At 34.3% G+C, this 21589-nt stretch overlaps 1 protein-coding gene across 2 annotated transcripts in view; it reads right to left on the bottom strand.

Moving 5' to 3' along the window:
- LOC145686078 (methionine synthase-like) overlaps positions 1 to 21589 on the bottom strand; it is a 127420-nt gene that overhangs the window by 42059 nt on the left and 63772 nt on the right. For both annotated transcript variants that reach the window (XM_081759000.1, XM_081758999.1), the window contains exons 13-17: positions 20731 to 20841; positions 17629 to 17748; positions 13287 to 13436; positions 9961 to 10068; positions 9666 to 9834 (exon numbers count right to left, since the gene is read on the bottom strand). In XM_081759000.1, coding sequence (XP_081615126.1) covers positions 9666 to 9834; positions 9961 to 10068; positions 13287 to 13436; positions 17629 to 17748; positions 20731 to 20841 — 658 coding nt within the window. The remainder of the gene's footprint in view (positions 1 to 9665; positions 9835 to 9960; positions 10069 to 13286; positions 13437 to 17628; positions 17749 to 20730; positions 20842 to 21589) is intronic.

The raw sequence follows: 21589 nt of genomic DNA, 5'->3' as shown, positions 1-21589 counted from the left end.
CTTGATTACAGTAGTGTAGAAAAATTCCAGAGCAAGTTCCCTCGTGGTTAAGCAGTTAGCATACGTGCCTTTGGCGCGGAAGACCGGGGTTCAATTCCCGGCGGAACACATGTGCTTCGGATCCCACGTTAAGCCGTAGGTCCACGTCTCATATAGCCTACTGCTGAAAGGGACCTCAACTGAAAATCAAATCACGTCAAAATCAATATCAAGATCAAAGCCTCTATTTAAAAAAAAATAAAATTAAATTAAATTAAAAATTAAAAAACTGCATATTTTACGCATCCCGATTTCTCAGTGTCGAAAATTAGATTTTAAAATGCACAAATTAGTGAGCAAATATGGTAAAGAAACATTATACGAAATCAACTCACATGTAGTTACGAAATTAAGTTAGAATTGACACTGGTAGGATTATTACACAAATATGAAATATTTTTAAATGCAAATATACGTATATTTTCGACGAACTTAAAAAGTTCGTTACTGAATTCTCTGTGTGTGTCTGTCTGTCTATTATTTGCGATTTTTTTTCAATTTTGAGCCCTCCATTCCATACAGCATCAAAAACTATCTGAGAAAGTGATGGAATTTTTCGCGTCAATCTTACGGTTCTCGAGATATTGGCCAAAAAAGGCCGATTTCCGGAGATTTAAGGAGCCATATCTCGGGAACCGCAAGTTATAAAGAGATCATATTAGTGTTGATCAATACCTAAGAGGATGGCAAACATTTTGGTACCAAATAGTAACCGGTGGCTACTGTCCAACTGGCCACCTAGGTATTGATTAACACCAATATCATCTCTCTAAGACTTTCTGTTCCCGAGATATTGGAAAAAAAAAAAAAGTTTTGATTTCGGAAGATTTAAGATGCCATATCTCGGAAACCGTAAGTTATAGAGATACCATATTGGTGTTGATCGAATACCTAAGAGGATAGCGAACAGTTTGGTACCAAATAGTAACCAGTGGCTACTGGCTAACTGGCCACCATTTCCCAGATATTGGCCAAGCAAGTTTGAATTTCGGGAGATTTAAGGAGTCATATCTCGGGAATCGTAAGTCATAGAGAGATATTATTTTGCGAATTCTTTCGAGAAAGAGAAGGTGCGGATAAGAATATTTACTTTCACATGTAGGAAGAATCACAGTTATCTTTCCCGCTCCATCTCTCCATTCTTTTTAAGTTTGTTCTTGCAATGCTCTTGGAGCATTCCCAACTGGTTATACATTGTATTTGTATGAATGATTTTGATATTAAACTACAAACAACATTATAAACTTGAAGCTTGTATCTTAATCCTTCACAAACATCGATTACAGCGGTTTCCTACACTGGCTGCATTATCTCCAAAGCAGCCGCAATAGCGCTTATTAACTCATCAATTATACACAAATCATTCTTGTATACGTTTCTTTTTAGAAATTCCAGGTGTAAGCTGCCAGCCCCACCAACGTGATTTGCATATCAAAATGTAAATATAGTAATTTACATATACATATTAACATAATTTAATAGCCAAAGTAAGTAATAATTTTTAAATATATTAGGATTAATTCAAATATATAAGTATGTATTAATGAAAGTATTTATATTCAAAAAGGCTATTTATATTAGAGTCCAAACGTATTACTAAAAAAAATCTCTGTCTAAGAAACACTCCTCTTTACAAAATTTAAATTTTCGCATCACATACCGGGGCAATACTAGAAGCCAAGAGTTCAATAACCTTTGAGCTATCATAGTTGCTAAGCTAAAGTAGGGAGAAAGCCCAAAAGGAAGCAGGTTTATAACATATATTTTATATGGAACAGAAATCAGGGAAATGAAATTAAGTAGAAGCATTGACCAGCAACTATTGTTACTTCCAAACTGAACTCTATTGTTTGCGGGTACAAACTTTGATCCTAAGTTTTTGTTACAATAGGTGTTAGATTTTCAATCTGACCTGTATTTTCACACATCTGAGAAGACCCGTTAAGTAAAGCTTGGCTGGTAGGCAAGCCTGACAGAAAAAAAAGAAAGAAAACATAGCATTTTTGTCAGGAGTACCAGATTTAAAGGGTATATTATTAATAAGTAATATTTAATATTAAAATGTTCTTGGAAATTCCGATATCAGTTAAGAAAAAGATTTTACGAGGCCCCGCATCGATATTTCGTTTCCCGTATGCTTTCCATTCTGTCAAAAAGATTTTTCTCAGCCACTCCTGGATGACGGCGGGTGGTATGTCTGAGGGAGGGATGAGGGGACGACTCACCTCCTGAAAGGGATTTTTTGTTCGCCTAGTATTCGAAAGAGATGACAACTCCAAGAATCTACAAAAATAAGTAAATTTCTTATATTTGGTCTAGGAATTAATTCGTGCGGGTGGACAAGAGATGGCGCAACGAACGGAGCGTCCCACAGTTCCGTGTATCCACACATGTGTTGCAAACCCCTGTCATCGCGTATCGTTCGTAGTATAGGGCAGTGGATTAAAGCGTCAACAACACCAGTTTGTAGTTAAGTGAACATGGCGCAATTTGTGCCTGATAAAGTGTTTTTGCGGGGTGTTCTGCTGCATTACTTTAACATGCAGAAAAGTGCGACTGAAAGTCATCGTATTTTGGTGGAAGTGTATGGTGACCATGCTCTAGCTGAGCGAACGTGTCAGAAGTGGTTTGCACGGTTTAGAAGTGGTGATTTCGGCTTGGCAGACCAAGAGCGAGCTGGACAGCCAAAAAAATTTCAAGACGAAGAATTGACAGCATTGCTCGAGCAGGATTCGTGTCAAACGCAGGAACAACTTGCAGCAGCATTAGACGTTGATCAAACAACAGTCTCCAAACGCTTGAAAGCCATGGGAATGATTCAAAAGATGTCACATTGGGTTCCACATGAATTGAAAGACAGAGACGTTGAAAGACGAAAAACCATTTGCGAATTGCTGCTTCAACGACAGAGCAGAAAGGGGTTTCTGCATCGAATTATTACGGGTGATGAGAAGTGGATCCATTACGAGAACCCTAAACGAAAAAAGGCCTGGGTGAAACCAGGTGAACCAGGTCCATCACAACCAAAACGAGATATTCACTGTGCAAAGGTTATGCTGTGCATATGGTGGGATATGAAAGGTGTGGTGTACTATGAGCTGCTGCAACCGGGTGAAACTATGAATGGAGAACGTTATCGACGACAATTAATGCGTTTGAAGCAAGCTCTGGCCAGAACACGACCAGAATGGGAGAACAGACATGATAAACTTATTGTTCAACATGATAACGCTCGCCCACATGTCGCAAAACCGGTCAAAACCTATTTAGAAAATGTCGGATGGAAAGTTTTACCCCACCCGCCGTATTCACCAGACGTTGCTCCTTCGGACTACTACTTGTTCGATTGCATGAACAACGATTTGATTGGACAGCGGTTTACTTCTTCAGAAGATATCGAAACATGGGTCTCTGACTGGATCGCTTCCAAGGATGAGGACTTCTTTCGCCACGGAATCCGTACATTGCCTGACAGATGGGCGAAAGTGGTGGCTAGCGATGGACAATATTTTTCTTAAGGTATTTATGTATTTTGTGTTTGTACTACAGCTTCAATGTGTGCGTACCAACCGCACGAATTAATTCCTAGACCAAATATATTGTATTATATTTATGGTTATTGTTTGGTATATGTAAATATTTCATAACAAATTTTGAAAAAAAAAAAAAAAAAATTGAAAGTAAAGACAGAAGCAGACAGATCCACCATTTCCAGCCTGTTAGAAGGTAATTTGAAAACCCTCACTAGAGTGCACTAAACACCAGAGACACAAAACGTCTGCTTGGAGATTCCTAACGGGTCTCCACGACTAGTAAACAAAACATAAAATCGTGATTCAATAAAATTGTAATAACTGTTAGGTATAAAAGACATACTGGGGGTGTATGAATAAACTCTACGTGTATGTATAGACACAGAAAATGGAGTGACAGTATGTAAATTTTAAATTATTTACAAATTTGTCAAAATGTGGCCGGCTCAACGCGGGTGGCACAGCACCAAGGGAGAAGGTCAACAACCCCGAAAACAATGAAGGTAGAGGGAGTCTACCACTTTTGAGAGACAACCAGCGGAAGTAAATACAGAAACTCAAGGGGTAAACAGTTAGTTCTTAGTTAGCCACCGGCCCGTTCAACTCAAGTTCAACCATAATTCTCATTGGAAGCTGTGTTCAGTTCTGTTTATAAATTGCGGCTCAAATAATGTATAGTTAGTGCTTAGATGGACACGTCAAAAATCTCAACGGAGTGTATCGCTACTAAAAACAATAATAATAATAATAATCATCAATTACTATTGACTATCGTCATTCAGAAATTTAATTTTGCTTAATACCCGCTAGTGAAACTCAACCAGTAAATTAACGTGAAACTTGAATCATGTAAAAGTGTAATGAACAGTCCACCTACTAACCTGTTGTGTGTCATCTTGTGTTCGTTCGGCACTGTTAATTCCTATAGACAAGACAACGAAATTTCAGGGCGAGAAAGACTTCGCTATAAACGCCTTGATTAAAAAAAAAAAAAAATCATGCTAACCTAGTAAATGGAGGGTGGAAAGATCAATGATCTCGGAGATAGAAAATTGCATCATCCAGAGAACTAATACAAGAAGAAAAGCACCGAAAGCAGTAGGATCTTACCGGAGTGACAAAGACTGATTCCAGAAGAGAAGAGGATTTCCAATAGTGAAAGTGTAAAGTGACAATGACAGTGAAAATTAAAAATTCTTAAAAACAAATCTTTACGTAAAAGACATACAAATTACAATCGATCGATCCGTTTCTTTTTTCTTTCTTTTTTTCTTTAAGATCAGTTTTTGTGTATAAAAAGATTATAGTGTTAGTGATTTAGTGTTTAATAAAATTGATATTCGTAAGTCTATGTTGGAGCTGTAATGCTCACGTTCCCGGAGGCACAGGTGAGTACTCTTGTATATTTGCTTATCTCTCTTTCAGATGTACCGCTTGGCTGGGTCCAGAGGAGGCTGTGAACACTCTTTCTCAGTCGTCATTTAAATCTTTATTTGATGATAGAAGATCGTCTGGTAAGGGGATGGCAGAGAAAATTGAGTTTTAAAGGCCATAATCAGAGGATGTCGTCAAAGGGGCAAGACGACTATAAACTAAAGAATGAGTCAGAAAAAACCTGGCCACTTTCCTCCCTCCATATTTTCTAGTATATAAGATGAACATTGGCAGCACTGTGCATAAGCAAGGGCAGACTGTCGATCTTACTCACGAATAGATTGTCAGTTGTGAAGTGTGCATACTGTGGTAAAGAACGATGAGTCAGTTAGAAAAACGAAAACTAATTGTGAACAAATACCTCGAAAATCCAGGTATGTCCTTAAATAAATTAAGCAAACTCGTAAAATACCCTCGGTCTACTGTGCAAAATGTAATTAAAAAGTACGCACAAGATTTAACTGTTGAAAGAAAACCTGGCTCAGGTAGAAAACCGGGGACTAGCCAACCGAAGCTGGAGAAAAGGGTTACTGCATTGCTGCGTCAAAATCCTTATTTATCGGAAAGAGCAGTTGCTGGTGTGGTCAAAGCGTCCCAATCTACAGTGCACAGATTTAAGCAAGGAAAAGTTTACGATCTTTCAAAGTCCAAAAGGTACCTAACCGAGACGAAAAGCAAAAAGTGACGGCAAAATCCAGAGCAAGAAAACTCTATGATCAGTACCTTACTCAATATGGATGTTGCATTATGGACGACGAAACCTATTGTGTCGCTGATTTCAGTCAAATTCCCGGAAAGGAGTAGTACGTGGCACTGAAGAGGGGAGATTTGCAGGATAAATTTAAACAACGGAAGGCATCCAAATATCCCAAACAATATTTGATTTGGCAAGCTATTTGTTCATGCGGTAAAAAAAGCAAAGCGTTCATCACAACAGGGACAATTAACGGCGAAATTTATACGAAGGAGTGTTTACAAAAACGCTTGTATCCATTTGTGATGTCATACAGTAACTCTGTTTTCTTTTGGCCAGATCTTGCTACCTCTCACTACTCTAAAGCAGCCACTGATTGTTATAAAGAAAAGGGTATCGTCGCAGTTCGAAGAGAGGCAAATTCACCAAATTGCCCTGAACTTAGGCCAATTGAAAAATATTGGGCCCAAATTAAAAGAACATTGAAAACATCAAAAGGGAAGGCGGCTGACTTGAAAACTTTTCGTCGCAAGTGGACTGCAGCTGCCAATCAAATAACAGAAGAAGATGTGCGAACTCTTATGAAGCGGATTAAGAGTAATGTACGAGCATTTTTCCATAATTAGTTCTTTATAATATATTTTGTGTGTTTATTTTTTTAAACTTTATAGTCAACTAAAATATGCAAACGACCTTTCTTCTTTTCATTTCTTTACCTACTTTTTTGGTCAAAGTTACTGGCCAAGTTTTTTCTGACTCATTCTTTATGAACTCACGTGGGACGAGGATATTGACTTCTGTGAAAGAAGATTAAAATTAACTATCTAAATAATTTATAATTTCATTTCGATTTAACGTGTCAAATTTATTAAATCCAATTATAGTTTTTTATATTATTATTATTATTTATTGTTAAGCAGATTACCTTGTATCTGTTAAGGGAATTACAGATGTCTATATTCCCTCCACCCATCTCTCATGTGCTGGAAATTTTGATAGTATATTCTTTGTGGTGACCACTTTTGTCTGTCAAATGACCCATGACGAGTGGAAGGCTTCTTTATTTATGGGAAATTGAATGTTTTGGTAATTACATATTGCTGAACAAAAACTAAAAATCATAACGTTATTTGAGCTTAACAGTGTTTTCAGAGGTGAACATTGCATGTATCAATATTTGTTATTTACTGTAAATATATAAATATTAAAAATTGTGGGATATTTCAATAATTGTATTATTTTGCCCCTATATAGGAATCTAGTTGAAAGGAAATAAAATATAAATAATTAATTATTGTAAAGAAGTTAAGATAAATTAATACATTGTAATTCAACTTAATACAAATTTAATTTTTAAAAGCTCTTGATACTATTAATGGACAATCAAATCTCAACAATAAAATGAGTTGTTACGTAACATGTTTTATTAACTTATAACGCGGAATGGTTGTTTCAAATTGACGTATTGGGTAACCAGAGAAATGTGATTACTGGCCTTTTTGATGGACAGCTCTGTGCATCAGTTCATCAAAGGACAAGAGTACTCCACTGACAATTCAAGAAGTCAAGTAAATTAGCGTTCTCACCAAGTTCTGTTCCTTGCGAGTAGTCACAAGTAATATACTAACCAAAGCTGGACGATGTAATCGATTCGAAGGAACAGTGGTAAGGGAATCAGCGCCTTTAGAGTAAAATCATCCGTAAATGAATTAGATTTTTCCACCAAAGTAAAGAAGACCTTAAGCACTGAGAATCTACCGTGCAGACTATGTATATTATAGTGAAACGAGATCCTACAAAATCCCAGCTGGATGGCTTCGGAAGTTATTAAATTCAGATGAATCACATATAGTTTTTGAATGTTTGTTTCTTGTGAACCTCTGTTTGAAAGAACGTTAGCTAAGAGTATAAGTTGTAAATTTAGTCCGGGTGATTATGTTCGGACTAAATTTACAACTTATATTCTTTTTATTCATTCTTTTTCCGTATAATGTTTCTCATACTTGATTCACATTGGAATCATTTACTTGTGCGAGTGCCATGTTAACACTTGAATGATTATAATTATTTACAATTTGATCTAAAACATTAATATAACGATAAGTATTTTTTGCGGTAAAATAACGATACAATCTTTCTTTTAATGTACGTATACACCGTTCTGCTAAACCACATTTTATTTCGTGATGACCACTATAATGATTAATTTCATATTGTTTAAACAATTGTTTTACATGACGATTATAAAATTCACCGCCTAAATCTAAACATACATTAAGGGAAAAAATATTCTTTACCTAACGGTTTTATAACGCCTTTCATTTTTAAATTTTATCTAAGCAGAAGTCACAGAACACCTTAGGATTCAGGAAATAATGACAATAGTGTTGCTCTATTCCAGTAGGTGCATATAAGAGTGGTAGTATCACACTACCTTGAGAAATGCTTTTTTTAAGAAAGCACCGTGTATTCATAACTTTATTACAACTTTCCACTCGTATCACAACTTAATAAAAACCACAACTTAATAAAATTTAATAAGGGTTCATCAGTACAGTTAGCGTGCTCGACTTCTGAGAATGTAATATCGGGTTTGATCCTTAATAAGAGCCCAATTTTCATCTACAAGGCATAAATGTAGCATTTAATTAAATAAAACGAAAAGAAAAAGTCGAATTCATGCTCATTCTGGTAGTTTAAAATGTGTGTTTTGAAAAAGATACATTATTGATTTGTTGCTCTTTAATGTCCTTTCATAATTAATGCGCGTCTCTCGGGTTCGTTTCCTAGTAATGGTGTCTCTGCTTCGAATATATATTGGAGTTCTGATTCCAATTTAAGCAGAAATTTCCGTTTCATATAATTTTAAAAAGGATCTTTAATCAAATCAAATCAGCTGTTGGTCTCTGTCATAAAACTTTTACATCCAAATCGTGTCCCAATAAACCCACTCTTAATTAGTATACTATTTCTCAATACAAAGTGCTTGTATCTGAAAGCATACCTTTTCTCTATTATATGAATATATGTCTTATTTAAGTGAGTGAAGACGACCAAAGGCATGTTCCAGCCCTCTTAGCCTACGTAATTCCAGTCGCACTCAAGTTTCTTGACGTTTGATTAAAGTCAGTGCCGTAAATACGACGCTGTCATAGCACATTGCCTTGCTTCTAAATACACAGGTCACGATAATAAAGGTGCATTCCTGTGTCGTGTCATAACTTCACCATGTAGAGAACGATCTAATGAAATGTGAACTACTTGATGTCAAATTTCTTTTCTATTTGTTCAGGAAAACTACGCTCAGCCTGAACATACATGCCATCTTCATCACAAAAACTGTTTTCGCTTAAACATATTTATTTCTAAGTTCAATGAAGCGAGTGAAACTGTTGTTTTTAAGCAACATATGGCGACTGATAGTGAGGCAACTATGCCAGTAGCAAGGTGAGGTAACTAATTTATTTTCCTTGGAGTAACGTATATAGGAGACTGAAAATTAGGAAGCTAGTGTATTGAGTAAGAATTTTAATTACAGATACTATATACAAAAGAATTGCCTGCAGTACATAGGTGCTTATTTACACATGTCACTTAATATTTCTTCGATATAAGGCATTCTGACTTATTGTAGTACCAGTAAACCAGGTACTGGACTGTAACCAAACCGTATTAACATATTAGCAGAAGTGACACAGACTGACACACACACACATTCTTTAACATACTAGTAAGAACACCTTACAATTTTACAACAAATAGATGAAAACTTTTTGCGAAATAAGTGAAAATATTAATGAACAATTTCCTAAACCCATTAAACTGGAATACGCCATTTAACTCTCTTATATTCAAAATATTAGCAACGCGAACTAGGAAATATCACTAACATTCAAAATCGATCTTAAGAAATACAAATTAATGTATTTAGACTATCGAGTACTTGTGAAAAGTTTAAACTATACCTGCTTTTTCGGCAATTGCAGTTTGAAGAATCTTGTCAGCAGGAACCATTACTCCCAGATCAATGACTCTAAAATTATTACATCCTAGAACAACACCGACTATATTCTTTCCAATATCATGGACATCTCCTTTAACCGTAGCTAAGACAATTGTACCAACATAGAAGTCCTGAAAAATAAATCTCCAGGTAGAACTTGAAGTTTAACAATAAATTTAAAACTACATAATTATGATAAAAGTATCAGGATTGTACAACTTAATGCGAGAACATTAAAAGCAACATAGGAAAATTACCTTCTCTGAAACTTCTCCACATGCAGCAAATTTTTCCTCTCGTTCCTTTTCCATATATGGAATTAAATAAGCAACAGCCTTTTTCATCACGCGAGCAGATTTAATGACCTGAAAATTAGTAAATATAATATATGTAAATTTGATCTTCACAGAAAATTAGTTGATGCTTTCCTTTTTCCAAATACCACTAAATAAACAGTCATCAACAGGTGAAACCAAGGAATGCTGAACTCAATAAATACTAGGCCCATGCAAAGTTAACGTTCTCCTAAAATTTCAGAATAATGAAAGATAAGACACTTCTAACGTAAGAGAAGTCATAGTACGCTTTTTAGACTTCCAAAGTCCAAAGTATGCTATGTATAAGTATCGGAAGTCTTATAGAATGGCTTTGTCCGTCCGTCCGTTGATTTATCGACAGGCAGAACAAAAACGGTAAGAGACACAAAGAAGCGCTTTTTTGCAATCAACTGAGCATCCCTAGAATACATTCCATCTCCTTCATTAACCCTCTATTCAAACTGAAAGTGGCAGAAATCAACCATTTTTGATTCCAATGTTAATCGCCATAGAACAAAATCAGTAATAGATAGCGACAAACAATTTTCTGGAATCGATTCACTGTCGTAAGAATACGTACTATAACCATCCGTAACACACTACCGAAACCGGAAAAGATTTAAATTTTCTAGTATTTCCGATTTCAATGTTAATTTGCATAGAGCCAAAACGGTAGAAGATACAGAGAAGCAGTTTTTTGGAATCGATTCAGCATTCCAAGAATAGGTTGTATCTCTTGCAATAACCCTCTATTGAAACCGGAAGTGGTAGAAATCAACCGTTTCTGGTTTCAACGTTTATCGCCATAAAGCAAAAACGGTAACAGAAAGCGATATATGGTTTTCTTGGAATCTATTCACACAGTCTCAAAGAAAGAAACAATCTCTATCCTTATTACTCTACTAAAACTGGAAGTGATAAAATTACTAATACTTCCGGTTTTACCGTAGAACAAAAATAGTAATGGATAGCGTCAAGCGGTTTTTTGAATTCGTTTCAACATCTCAAGAAGGATACTATATCCACCCATAACACTACTGGAAGTGGTAGAAACTGTTAGTACTTCCGCTTCAATATTGATTTTCATATGACAAAAACAATAATAGATATCGAGAAGAGTTTTGTGTGGAATCGATTCAACGTCTTAAGAATAGGTTTAATCTTCCCCATTAACGCACTACTGAAACTGCAAGTGTTAGAAATCAACCGTTTTCGGCTTTAATAGCTATACAGACAAAACGGTAAGAGATATCGAAAAGCGGTTTCTTGAAATCGATTCAATATCTCAAGGAAATATACCATCACCACTCGTACTACTCTACTAAAACCGGAAATGGTAAAAAATTACTAGTACTTCTGGTTTTAACGTTGATATTCACACAATAGAAACGGTAACAGACAGCACAAGTAGTTTTGTGGGATATCTTAAGAAGATTCCACCTTTTTCTGCGCCTCTTTATTAAGACCGAACTGGCAGAAATTGACTATTTAACAGGTTTCATCAGTCATTACCCCTCTATTGCATCCGAGGGTTATAGATGTTTCAATACTGAATTCACGTAGTTTGGAAGTCTACCGCTGTCTCACAACTATGAAACGGAACTCGCTTATTTCATGAGTAATACTTTACAATTTGATATACATCTAATATTTCACATTCTACAACTTTGATTGTAATCTCATATCGACTTTATGCTCTTTAACTACGACAGACCCAATCAGATTTGGAACGCTGAACACTATGACTTATACTCCAGAGTCACTATAACTGACTCTCAGAATTAAACAGAAAACAGATTAACTATCAGTTGCATATATAGAATGAACAAAGGATACGTAAAGTATTCTTATAAAAAAAAATCTGTATTCTCACGGAAATGTATACGCTTTACTGTAAAACAAAAACAATAATTTAACTTTCCTTATAATTTGTAACCTCAGTGTAAAAATGTACTAAAGATAAGAATAAATGTTCCACTCATGACCTGAAGTAGTAACGAACTATACTATTCATCATACATAAAGGAGTGCATGGAAATCAGACAGCAGAATGAAAATCAACACATGTTGGGCCACGTTTGATACTTATTAAGCATTTCATGTACGCCATACGTTGATGAACAACAACGAATTATGGAATATAATATTTTACTGATTTTACCTACAAAGTAGTCTAGCCCAAGGATGCACATAGTTTTCAAACAGTCACTAATTCAGGATATGATCAACGCAGACACCAATACACGTCTCACGACGTGTTGTTTCTATTCGTATTTGAGTTCACTGTTGGCGGAGAGACTTTTAAGATTCTGCAAGCTCCATCAAATGATGCAAGATCAGCCACATATCTACCCAGATCATTTCACTTGCGTTTGATAGAATTGATCGTGCTGGCAACTCTTTCTAACAACGTGATGGCTCAGTGGTAGAGCGTTCACCTCCGGTGCTTGGGGTCCTTGGTTCGATCCCAGCCCGCGCCGTATGGACTTTGTAGTGGACAAACACCATGCTCGTGGGTTTTCTTGGGGTCCTCCCGTTTCCTCCCACTTTCTTCATTCCACCATCTCATTCATTTCTCATCATCACCGTCTCCTTTAGCCTAACCGGCATAACCATGGGACGTAAAACTTAAAGATTTCATTTCATTTCTTTCTAACAATCACTAAGATCGCTATCATTTGCATGTCGAGACAGAAATGACAGTTGAGCTCTTAAACATCAGTATTTTTTTTTTTCCTTGAATCTGTTTGTAATTTCTCTCCTGAACAGGATGATTTAGTGAGTAAACTTTAACAAGACCATTAAATTATCTTCTTGATGGAAATGGGATTAGTTATCATCGAATACTATTTTGATGGGAAAATATGTTTTCCATGAAAGATAACCCATGAAAATAATATTTGTTGTTATGTGAGTAAAAAGTGATATAATTTATTTGCAATCAATAACAGAGAAATGAAATAACTTTTAAATATTAGCTATTCAATTGCCATTTCTATTTAATTAGTACTCAAAAGTGTCTTCTTCCTACTCGATCTCTTTATTAATTTCGTTACGCAGGAATTGCTGGATTTTGAAACACGAATATTTAGACAGTAATTTGAACGCTTGTGACTAGTTCTGTAAGCAATACAAATTTAAAATTCATATTCATATTAAAGTTCGTTTTCAGCAGTTTACAAGTTTGAAAGAATAATGTTGCCTTTTTTATTTAATTTGTTTTAAATATATGTATTGATTCAAATTTAATTTTCCAGAGAGAGTACCTGAGGAAGAAACATCTTTCCTGATCCAAACAAATCACCTACAACACTCATGCCTTTCATTAAGGGGCCTTCAATAATATTCAATGGTCTTGGATATCTTCCGGAGCTTCTGGCTTCTTCTGTATCATCAATAATATACTGGTCAATACCCTGGAAGATTATTACGTAAAATTACCATCAGACATCAAAAACAATACAGTATGGATGATATCAGATATACTTAAGACTGGAAACCTCAATACACTGATATTTTTTTTAATTGAGTCACAGACATTATGCACCGTAAATTCATTACCAAGCAAAACTGAGTATCCACCTACATAATTCAATTTTAAAATAACTTTGGACTGTGTGAGCACTATATCAGTATTTTGGTGTAATTAGAAATGGAAAAGAATTCCCTCTAAATTACAGAAGTATGTACTCAAAATATGTCTACATTTTCAGTTTTTAAGAAAAGAAATTGTGAAGATATATTAAAAAAAGATATAGAAACAGTCTGATACGACACCTTACACTGTCAGTATATTTATTCAGCAAGATCATTTTGAGGGCCACTGCTATTCTTATCCTCGGTCGTTTCAAGTACGAAAATTTATGGATACCCTAAACTCACATATATATTGACCCATTACTAACATAAAATAAAACGTAAATCATATGTTGGCCGACTAACATTTTTCTACCGTTCACACATACCGAAATAAAGTAATAATAATAATAATAATAATAATAATAATAATAATAATAATAATAATAATAATAATAATAATAATAATAATAATAATAACAAAAAGCACAAAAACTAAATAGAACATACACAAAGCTTGTAGTTTACCAACTGTCAAAATACCACGCCACCAGAACATAACTCACCACAATATATGTAGATTTTATCGTTTTATAACCTTATAATCAACTGCTCTATTATTACTCCCTTAAATTCATGCATAATGTGAATTAATTAGTAACTTCAAACTTGATAAAACTTCAAATTATGAACGAAACTACTGATGATACAGTTTTCGATCCTACTCTTTCATTATGCGTCTCATCTTTTGATGCCAATTAGTTTCTCGATCTGCTGACGAAGAAGTCAGGGGACATAGAAACAGTACAGTTAATGGTATATTAAATATTAAACGTAGTAAATGAAAAAGTAGGTTAAAAATTATTATAAACATGCATCAATTTATATCTTAAATACAGTAAAACCTGCCTTCAACGGACCCTTTATTAAACGGAAAACTGTCTTAAACGGAAATATTTCACGGTCCCATGAATTTTAGAGTAAAAAAAACGTGTAAAAGTCCCTTCATTAAGCGGAAACTGTGTTATGCGGACAACGGAAAGCAAAATAAACCTTTAACGGAAATTTCAGAGTTCCAGACTACAGTGTTTAGAAAATGTTTTGACATTCTGTGAGAGGGTAAATATATACATTACATGTCTGCGATAAATTCTTCGTTCTTTTGTTAATTTTTTCTGGGCATTGTTGACCTTCCCCAAGCACTACTCATATTCACCCCCACAATTTGTCCGTAGTCCCCTCACCTTAATCAAGAATGAAACGGAAAGTCGGAAGGAGAAGACGAGGTGGAAGAAGAAGAGGAATACGGTACCGAGTTCGAAAAGGCGTGTAGAATAAAGACGTATCAAGATGATCTCAGAAGTTTAAAGGAACTGCATCAATTTGCCTTACGGAAAAAATGACTCTGATTTACGTAGTATAGTTTCTCAGGCTAAAGTGTGTACGGAAAGTAGAACAGCTAAGCAGCAATGTATACAGAAAACTCTGCTTGACTACTGAAAAAATAAAAAAAAGCATGTGCATGGCATATTTTGTATTAATTTTAAACTTTTTGTGTATTAATTCGCAGAAAAAACAAGCATTGTAATTGAAAAAGGTACGTACAACGTACGTACAATATTTTCTCAGTATGTTCGTTATATGCATGTATTTAAAAAAAAGACAGCGTCTACCTCCATTAAGCGGAAACCTGACTTTAACGGAAATTTCTGCGAGTCCCGCTTGATTCCGCTAAAGACAGGTTTCACTGTAATTGATAACACTGTCACAATTCTTGTCAAGGTTACCATAATCCAAATTTAACTTAGGTTTCTTCATGTTTATATAGTAAGTTTCAAACGCATTCCTTGCAAATATATGATGCAACTTTATTTGAACAAGATTGATCATTTTGACGTAAAAGAAATAGAAATCCACTTTTTACCACATATATTTAAATACTTATTATGGACACGCTATTGATATTCACAGCTCGTTTTTTCTGTTTTCTAAAGTATCAGTTTATTTTTCCAACGGGAATACTTTAGAAAACTGATAAACACGAGCTTAAGATACCAATAGCATGTCAAATAATAATGTTGTAAATAATCATGATAAAATGAGGTTTCTATTTCTTTTTGGTCAATGTCATTCAATTTGAATAAAGATGGAAAGAAATATGGTTACGAGCAAGTTATAAATCTCTGACGAAAACAGAAGAACATTTTACGAACTACAAAAATATTTTAATCACAGTACATGCAGAAGCATATGAAGCTATATGTCGGTATAAAAACTTACATAGACATTATCAAGAGGAGTACTTACATACGGATAAGAAACTTATAAGAAACTCTAAATATCAGAATTCTCTGATTTCAAGTTTTTCAATACATCTAGAGATGTGCCACCAAAGTATTTGGGAGGTTAGAATCATTCGGAAAACTACACCCATATTGAAAGGAATGTATCCGAATATTATTATATAAAAACGAATAAAATCCTAGTTAAATTTGGCTTGACAAGAATTAAAACTGTACTGTTAATTGTTGTGCTCTAAAATTTAAGTTCCGTCAACTTTAAACTTACTTATTATTAATTCACATTTTGCACAAGTCCATGGGTAATAATGCAACAATTGGTCATATTGTCAATTAAATAGTAAAATTACTTTCTTTCTCCATTGTGTGTGTGTATGTTATATTTTAGAAGTGATGGTTTGCTAGTTGATAAACTAACAAAACTAATTTTAAACTGTTGATAAAGTTTAAAGTTTTGTTTATTTGGTTTTTTAGGATATTTTTCGAGAATTGTTAATTGGCCAACATGTTACGATTTACGTTTTATTTAATGTTAGTTATGGACCAATGAATACATGAGTTTAGTGTATTGATCGATTTTCGTACTTCGAGCGAGATGAGAACAGAAGAAGCTCTCAAGGCGATTTTGCTGTGATACATATATTGACATTGTAATTATAATCATATCATTTATGTAAGTACATATCCACTTTTGCTGAGGACTTTGGTATTCTAGTGCTAACAAAATACTATGAGATAAAGTAACGATGCTTTCAAGACATTGTTTATCAAAATCAATATACGATCCTGATGTATGGCATCATAAAAATGTGATTAGTTAGCCCATTTGTCGAAACAAAATCTCAAGTTGAAAACACGTATAAGTTTGATGAGAACTTCTGCCTACCGACAAATATTCTCGATCTTACTGCAGGCTGATTTTTCGGGTACTTGTGCTGAATCTTCAATGGAATCTTAGCTAGATGAGTTAAGGATTTATAGGTAAGTATAGATAATTACGTGAAGGATGATTTAAATTATTGATATTGAAAACTATATATCAATTTAGTGGAAATATCTTACCAGATTAATTTCGCCCTCAGAACAGCTCTGATACTGTGGGAAATGGAGTCATTCATCGAGGTCGTGAATGATAGCAAGTTGAATATTACACCATTCCGCTTACAGTACATCACTCAATTCTATGAGGGAGGACTGAGGCGGCAATATAACTCGGATTCGTGTCTTCAAAATGGACCACAAATGTTCAATTAGCTTTGGAAATTGGGAAAGCCAGAGGAGGTATTCAGCTTCATCCCGATGTTCGTCAAACCACGTTGCAACAGTTTCAGTTGTATAAGTGGGCGCATTATCATCTTGGAATATAGCGTCAATACCCAGATACAACATCTGGACCATAGGCTCCAAATGATCATGTAAAATGCGATATAAACAATCAATTTTTCACTTTCGGCATCTACCTCGTATATGTGTATCGAATTCGAGCTCATCTTAATACTGAATATGAGGTGTTATTGACAATTTTATCTTATTACCTACAACGAATATTATCATAGAATTTATCTTATACATTGTATATCATATTGTAGTTGTTTCTATACATTGGAGATTTTCTGTGCAACATTGTGTAGCCCAGTTAGGTTTCATTATACATTTTTCATGTATACGAGAATATTACAATTACATGTCAAGAATTTTCACTCTATGACTTAATATCGTTCTTTTCCATTACCTTAACAAGTGCATATTCCAATCTTTCTTCCACAGGCTTCTTCCTCCATTCACTAGTCTCCTCCTTTGCTTTCGCAGATCCTTTGTTTTTTTGTGCATACTGCAGAAGTTTTTCCGTGCCCTGTAAGACCAATTTAAACTTACACTGTGACTTTTTAAAATTAGCTATTATCGATCTTTCATCTTTAGATGACATTTTAATTATATCTTCAGCTAGAAGGATCGAGAGAAAATTTCTCTCAGAAAAATCTCGAAACATATTAGCACTGCATATATTTCATGGTTGTAAAAATTAATAATTTTAACGGATTAAAATTAAAAATTAAGCATAAGTAACGGTTACAATTACAATTAACTATAAAATTAATTGATTAAAATTAAAATTAAGGAAAATAAATCTCTGGATTGTTTCCTATAATTTTCACTAATATGCATTGAGAATTGTCTTCAGTTGCGAATGTTAATGTAAAATTATTGATAAAGTTACGGACACGGGAAACGAGTCTACCATTATGAAAATTACTGGAAGAAACAGGTGATAAGTAATCAACAATAAACTTAAAATGCAAAAATCAGAAATATTTATTTTACATGGGTTTCTGAGAAAGAAAATCAACAATTAAATTTTTATAGTTGGGAATTTTTTAACGATTATAAACTAAAAATTAACTTCTAAAGAACTTACTTAATTAAGTTAAAAATAAACGGAATTTTTAACTGATTAATTTAATCGTTAGTTTCTACAATCATGTTATACGAGGTGTGTTCAAAAAGTATCGAACTTTTGTTTGGCAAAAATACATTTATTGATTTGGAAATCCGAAACGCGAACCTCCTTCAAAGTAGTCTTGGTAATGCATACACTTCTCCCAGCGCTCTCGCCATTGTTGGAAACACTTCTGGTAGCAGTTTTTAGAATGGTGAGCAACCATGCAGTCGCATTCCGGATGATGATTTCTCTTCACTCAAATCGGGTCCCTTTTAGTAGCATTTATAGTTTGGGAAATAACCAAAAGTCACACGGAGCCATGTCAGGTGAGTAGGGAGCCTGATGAACACAGGAATCTTGTGTTTGGCGATGAAAGCCTGAATCAAATTTCGCGGACACTCTCCTCATGTCCAAATTCTCGTTCAAAATTTAATGTACAGATCCGATTGAATGGTTTACGCTTGAGTATCGCCCAGTCTTTGGTAAAATTTGATTAAATATCACTGCTCAAGTTTTTCTATTATTTTACAAAAAACTGAAATCTGAATCTTCACTTATTGGCCGACTGCCAACAATTGACGCTTTCTGCGGGCGGAAAAAAAAAATCACGACTAATCACCGACCCCTCTACATCTACGCTAAAGTCTCCCACGCTTCATTGGTTTACGCGGGAAGAAAAAATAAGGGTCGATACCTTTTGAACACACTTCGTACGTATTACGATAATGTGCTCAATAAACATCATATATAGACTCTTAATGAAAAAAAAAAAAAAAAAGTTTATACAACTATAAAATGTTCATAAAATTCCATGCTCAAGAAACACGCTGAAGAAAATTATTCCTACATTTTCTATATGCGTTAAAAGTAGGAACATTTTAGAATTACTGGGTTGAGCAATTCAACTCCGAAACTATTGCAAAAGTAAATAAAGTTTCAAAAATAAATAAATATGCAATGTAAATATTCCAAAAGAGAAAAAAATTAACTTTTCGTAATAATTTGATTTATCTACTTCATGAATCCAGGCCTCCCAGCAGGACATTGAAAAAATATAGGACAGTTTGGTTTATACAATGGTATATTATGCTCTGAAGAACAGAAAAAATATATATATGTATTGTAAGAAAAGGCCACCCTTCACCCCAATGGAAAACTATTTCTTATTCAAAATAGTAAAAAAAAAAATAAATAAATTAAAAAATAAAATAAAAAAAATAAATAAGAAAATAAAAATGCAGCTCCAAAATCTTTAGAATTCAGAACATATTCGCACTACCTCAGAAGAAAAAGAAATAGTTAACTCTTATTTATAGGATTACCATGACATTTAACACTTTTAACATGCCGTTATTCATATATAATTTTGAATACGTAAATTTAATTAATGCATGCAAAAATATAACTATTTCTCTACCTTCCTACTATCCTTCTAGTTCTTTTATTTCCAGATGAACTTTATTTTGGAATTATTTTTCATTACTTCATATCTTTCTAATGGAAAAAAGAAGATTGATAACTTACTTCTCTGTAATAAAATATTTGAATCTAATTAAACTCTGAATTATTTGATCAAACTATTTCCCTCTGAAATAAATAAACGTAACAGCATTTCATTAATCATAGCTCTGCAAATGATATGTACATTTCTAACAACTGTTATATAACATAAATTTCAGGATATTTCCAATTTATAAATAATTTCCAGGATTTTCACCATTTGTCTGCTTTCCATAACTTTTCCAAAGCGTCCCCACGACACATTTTTACTTCCAGGTTTTTCAGGACGCGTATTATGTACAGCAATATTGGAAGGCGTTAGGATATGTTGGTAAATACCAACACACCTCAATTCCTAGCCAATACTGCTGCACACACTGCTGAAAGAAAATGCTAACACAGCTTGCGTTATCAAAAACTGGAGCATGGCAAGGTTCCTCAGCTAAGCTTCACTGGGGAAGAATGGGCACATAAGAAACAAAGATGGGGGAAAAAAAGTGGGCACGGGAGGATAGGAAAAACCAAATTAAAAAAAGTAATAGTGAGGATTAGTGACTGTCCCTCAGAAAAATAATGCTAAGACACATTTAAGCATATTGCTAATATGTAGCAATTTAAATCATCATTATAACTGCCCTTGGCATGCACTTTTAATAATTCAATCACTGAAAAATATAGGACAAGATTAAAATATAGGACATATATAGGACAAATAAACACAAATTTCCAAAATATAGGAAAATAGAACAGCTGGAAGCCCTGTGTCTCTCTTTTCTCTGCTGCGTTAAACAATATGACAATGTGAATCTGATGTATACAATCTAGAAAGTTGCACATTTACTTTCTCAATAACGAAATAAATCTAACTACTTTATTTCGAAATAATAATCTTACCTGTGGATCTTTATTCCAAATAACATTTTCACAGAGTTCCAACAGTTCTTGATCTATGTCATCATACACAGGCAGTGCTCCAGCATTTACAATCCCCATGTCCATTCCTGCCTGGAAAATAATATTTACTCAGTACATCAGTACATAGTAACCATTTCTAATTACGAGGCTTCTACATCAAATGGCTTTATCTTGATGAGGATTCTTATTCGATCGTTGTTCTGATTGAACCTTTACATAATGTAATTATAGGATCTGAATAAACTTGTGATAAATTATAGTCTCATATTGATTAGTTTATTGTGGCCATTTATTCGTGATAGTAATGCACCAATCAGGAAGTCTAACTCTTTGCTGCTGAATTTATTCGAAAATGACGAATACCTTGCAATTTAATATCTTGGTATATTACAATACTTTGTGTAGAATCAAAGTTTATTAAGTAATACATTTGTTACAATTACCCTTCAAACTGGTAAATAAATTCCATTCCTGAGCTCCTTCATGGCTAAGCGGTTAGCGTACGCGCCTTTAGCGTCAGACCCGGGTTCGATTCTCGGCGGGAGCTCATGTGGTTCGGATTTCACGTTAATCAGTAGGTCTCGCTTCATATAGCTTCGCTGCTGAAAGGGACGTTAAACTCAAATTCCATTGCTATAACTTTGTCCCATATTTTAACAATGTGTAAGCACTTAACAAGAAAACATTTTACAGTCTCATATTGCTCAGCTTAATTTGACAATATGATTGCTACAGCATTAGTCAAGTTAAGTCTTATGTTACCACAGCTTTAAACTGTTTCCAAAACTCAGTGCATTAAATTAAATTCATTAACATTAGTACGAGAGTCATTTAGACT

The sequence above is a fragment of the Thermobia domestica genome, chromosome 5, assembly GCF_964235325.1.
Source record: "Thermobia domestica chromosome 5, izTheDome1.hap1.1, whole genome shotgun sequence".
In the NCBI taxonomy this organism is placed as follows: Eukaryota; Metazoa; Arthropoda; class Insecta; order Zygentoma; family Lepismatidae; genus Thermobia; species Thermobia domestica.
Note: the sequence above shows the minus strand (reverse complement) of the source record. Positions and strands in the feature narration are given on the sequence as shown.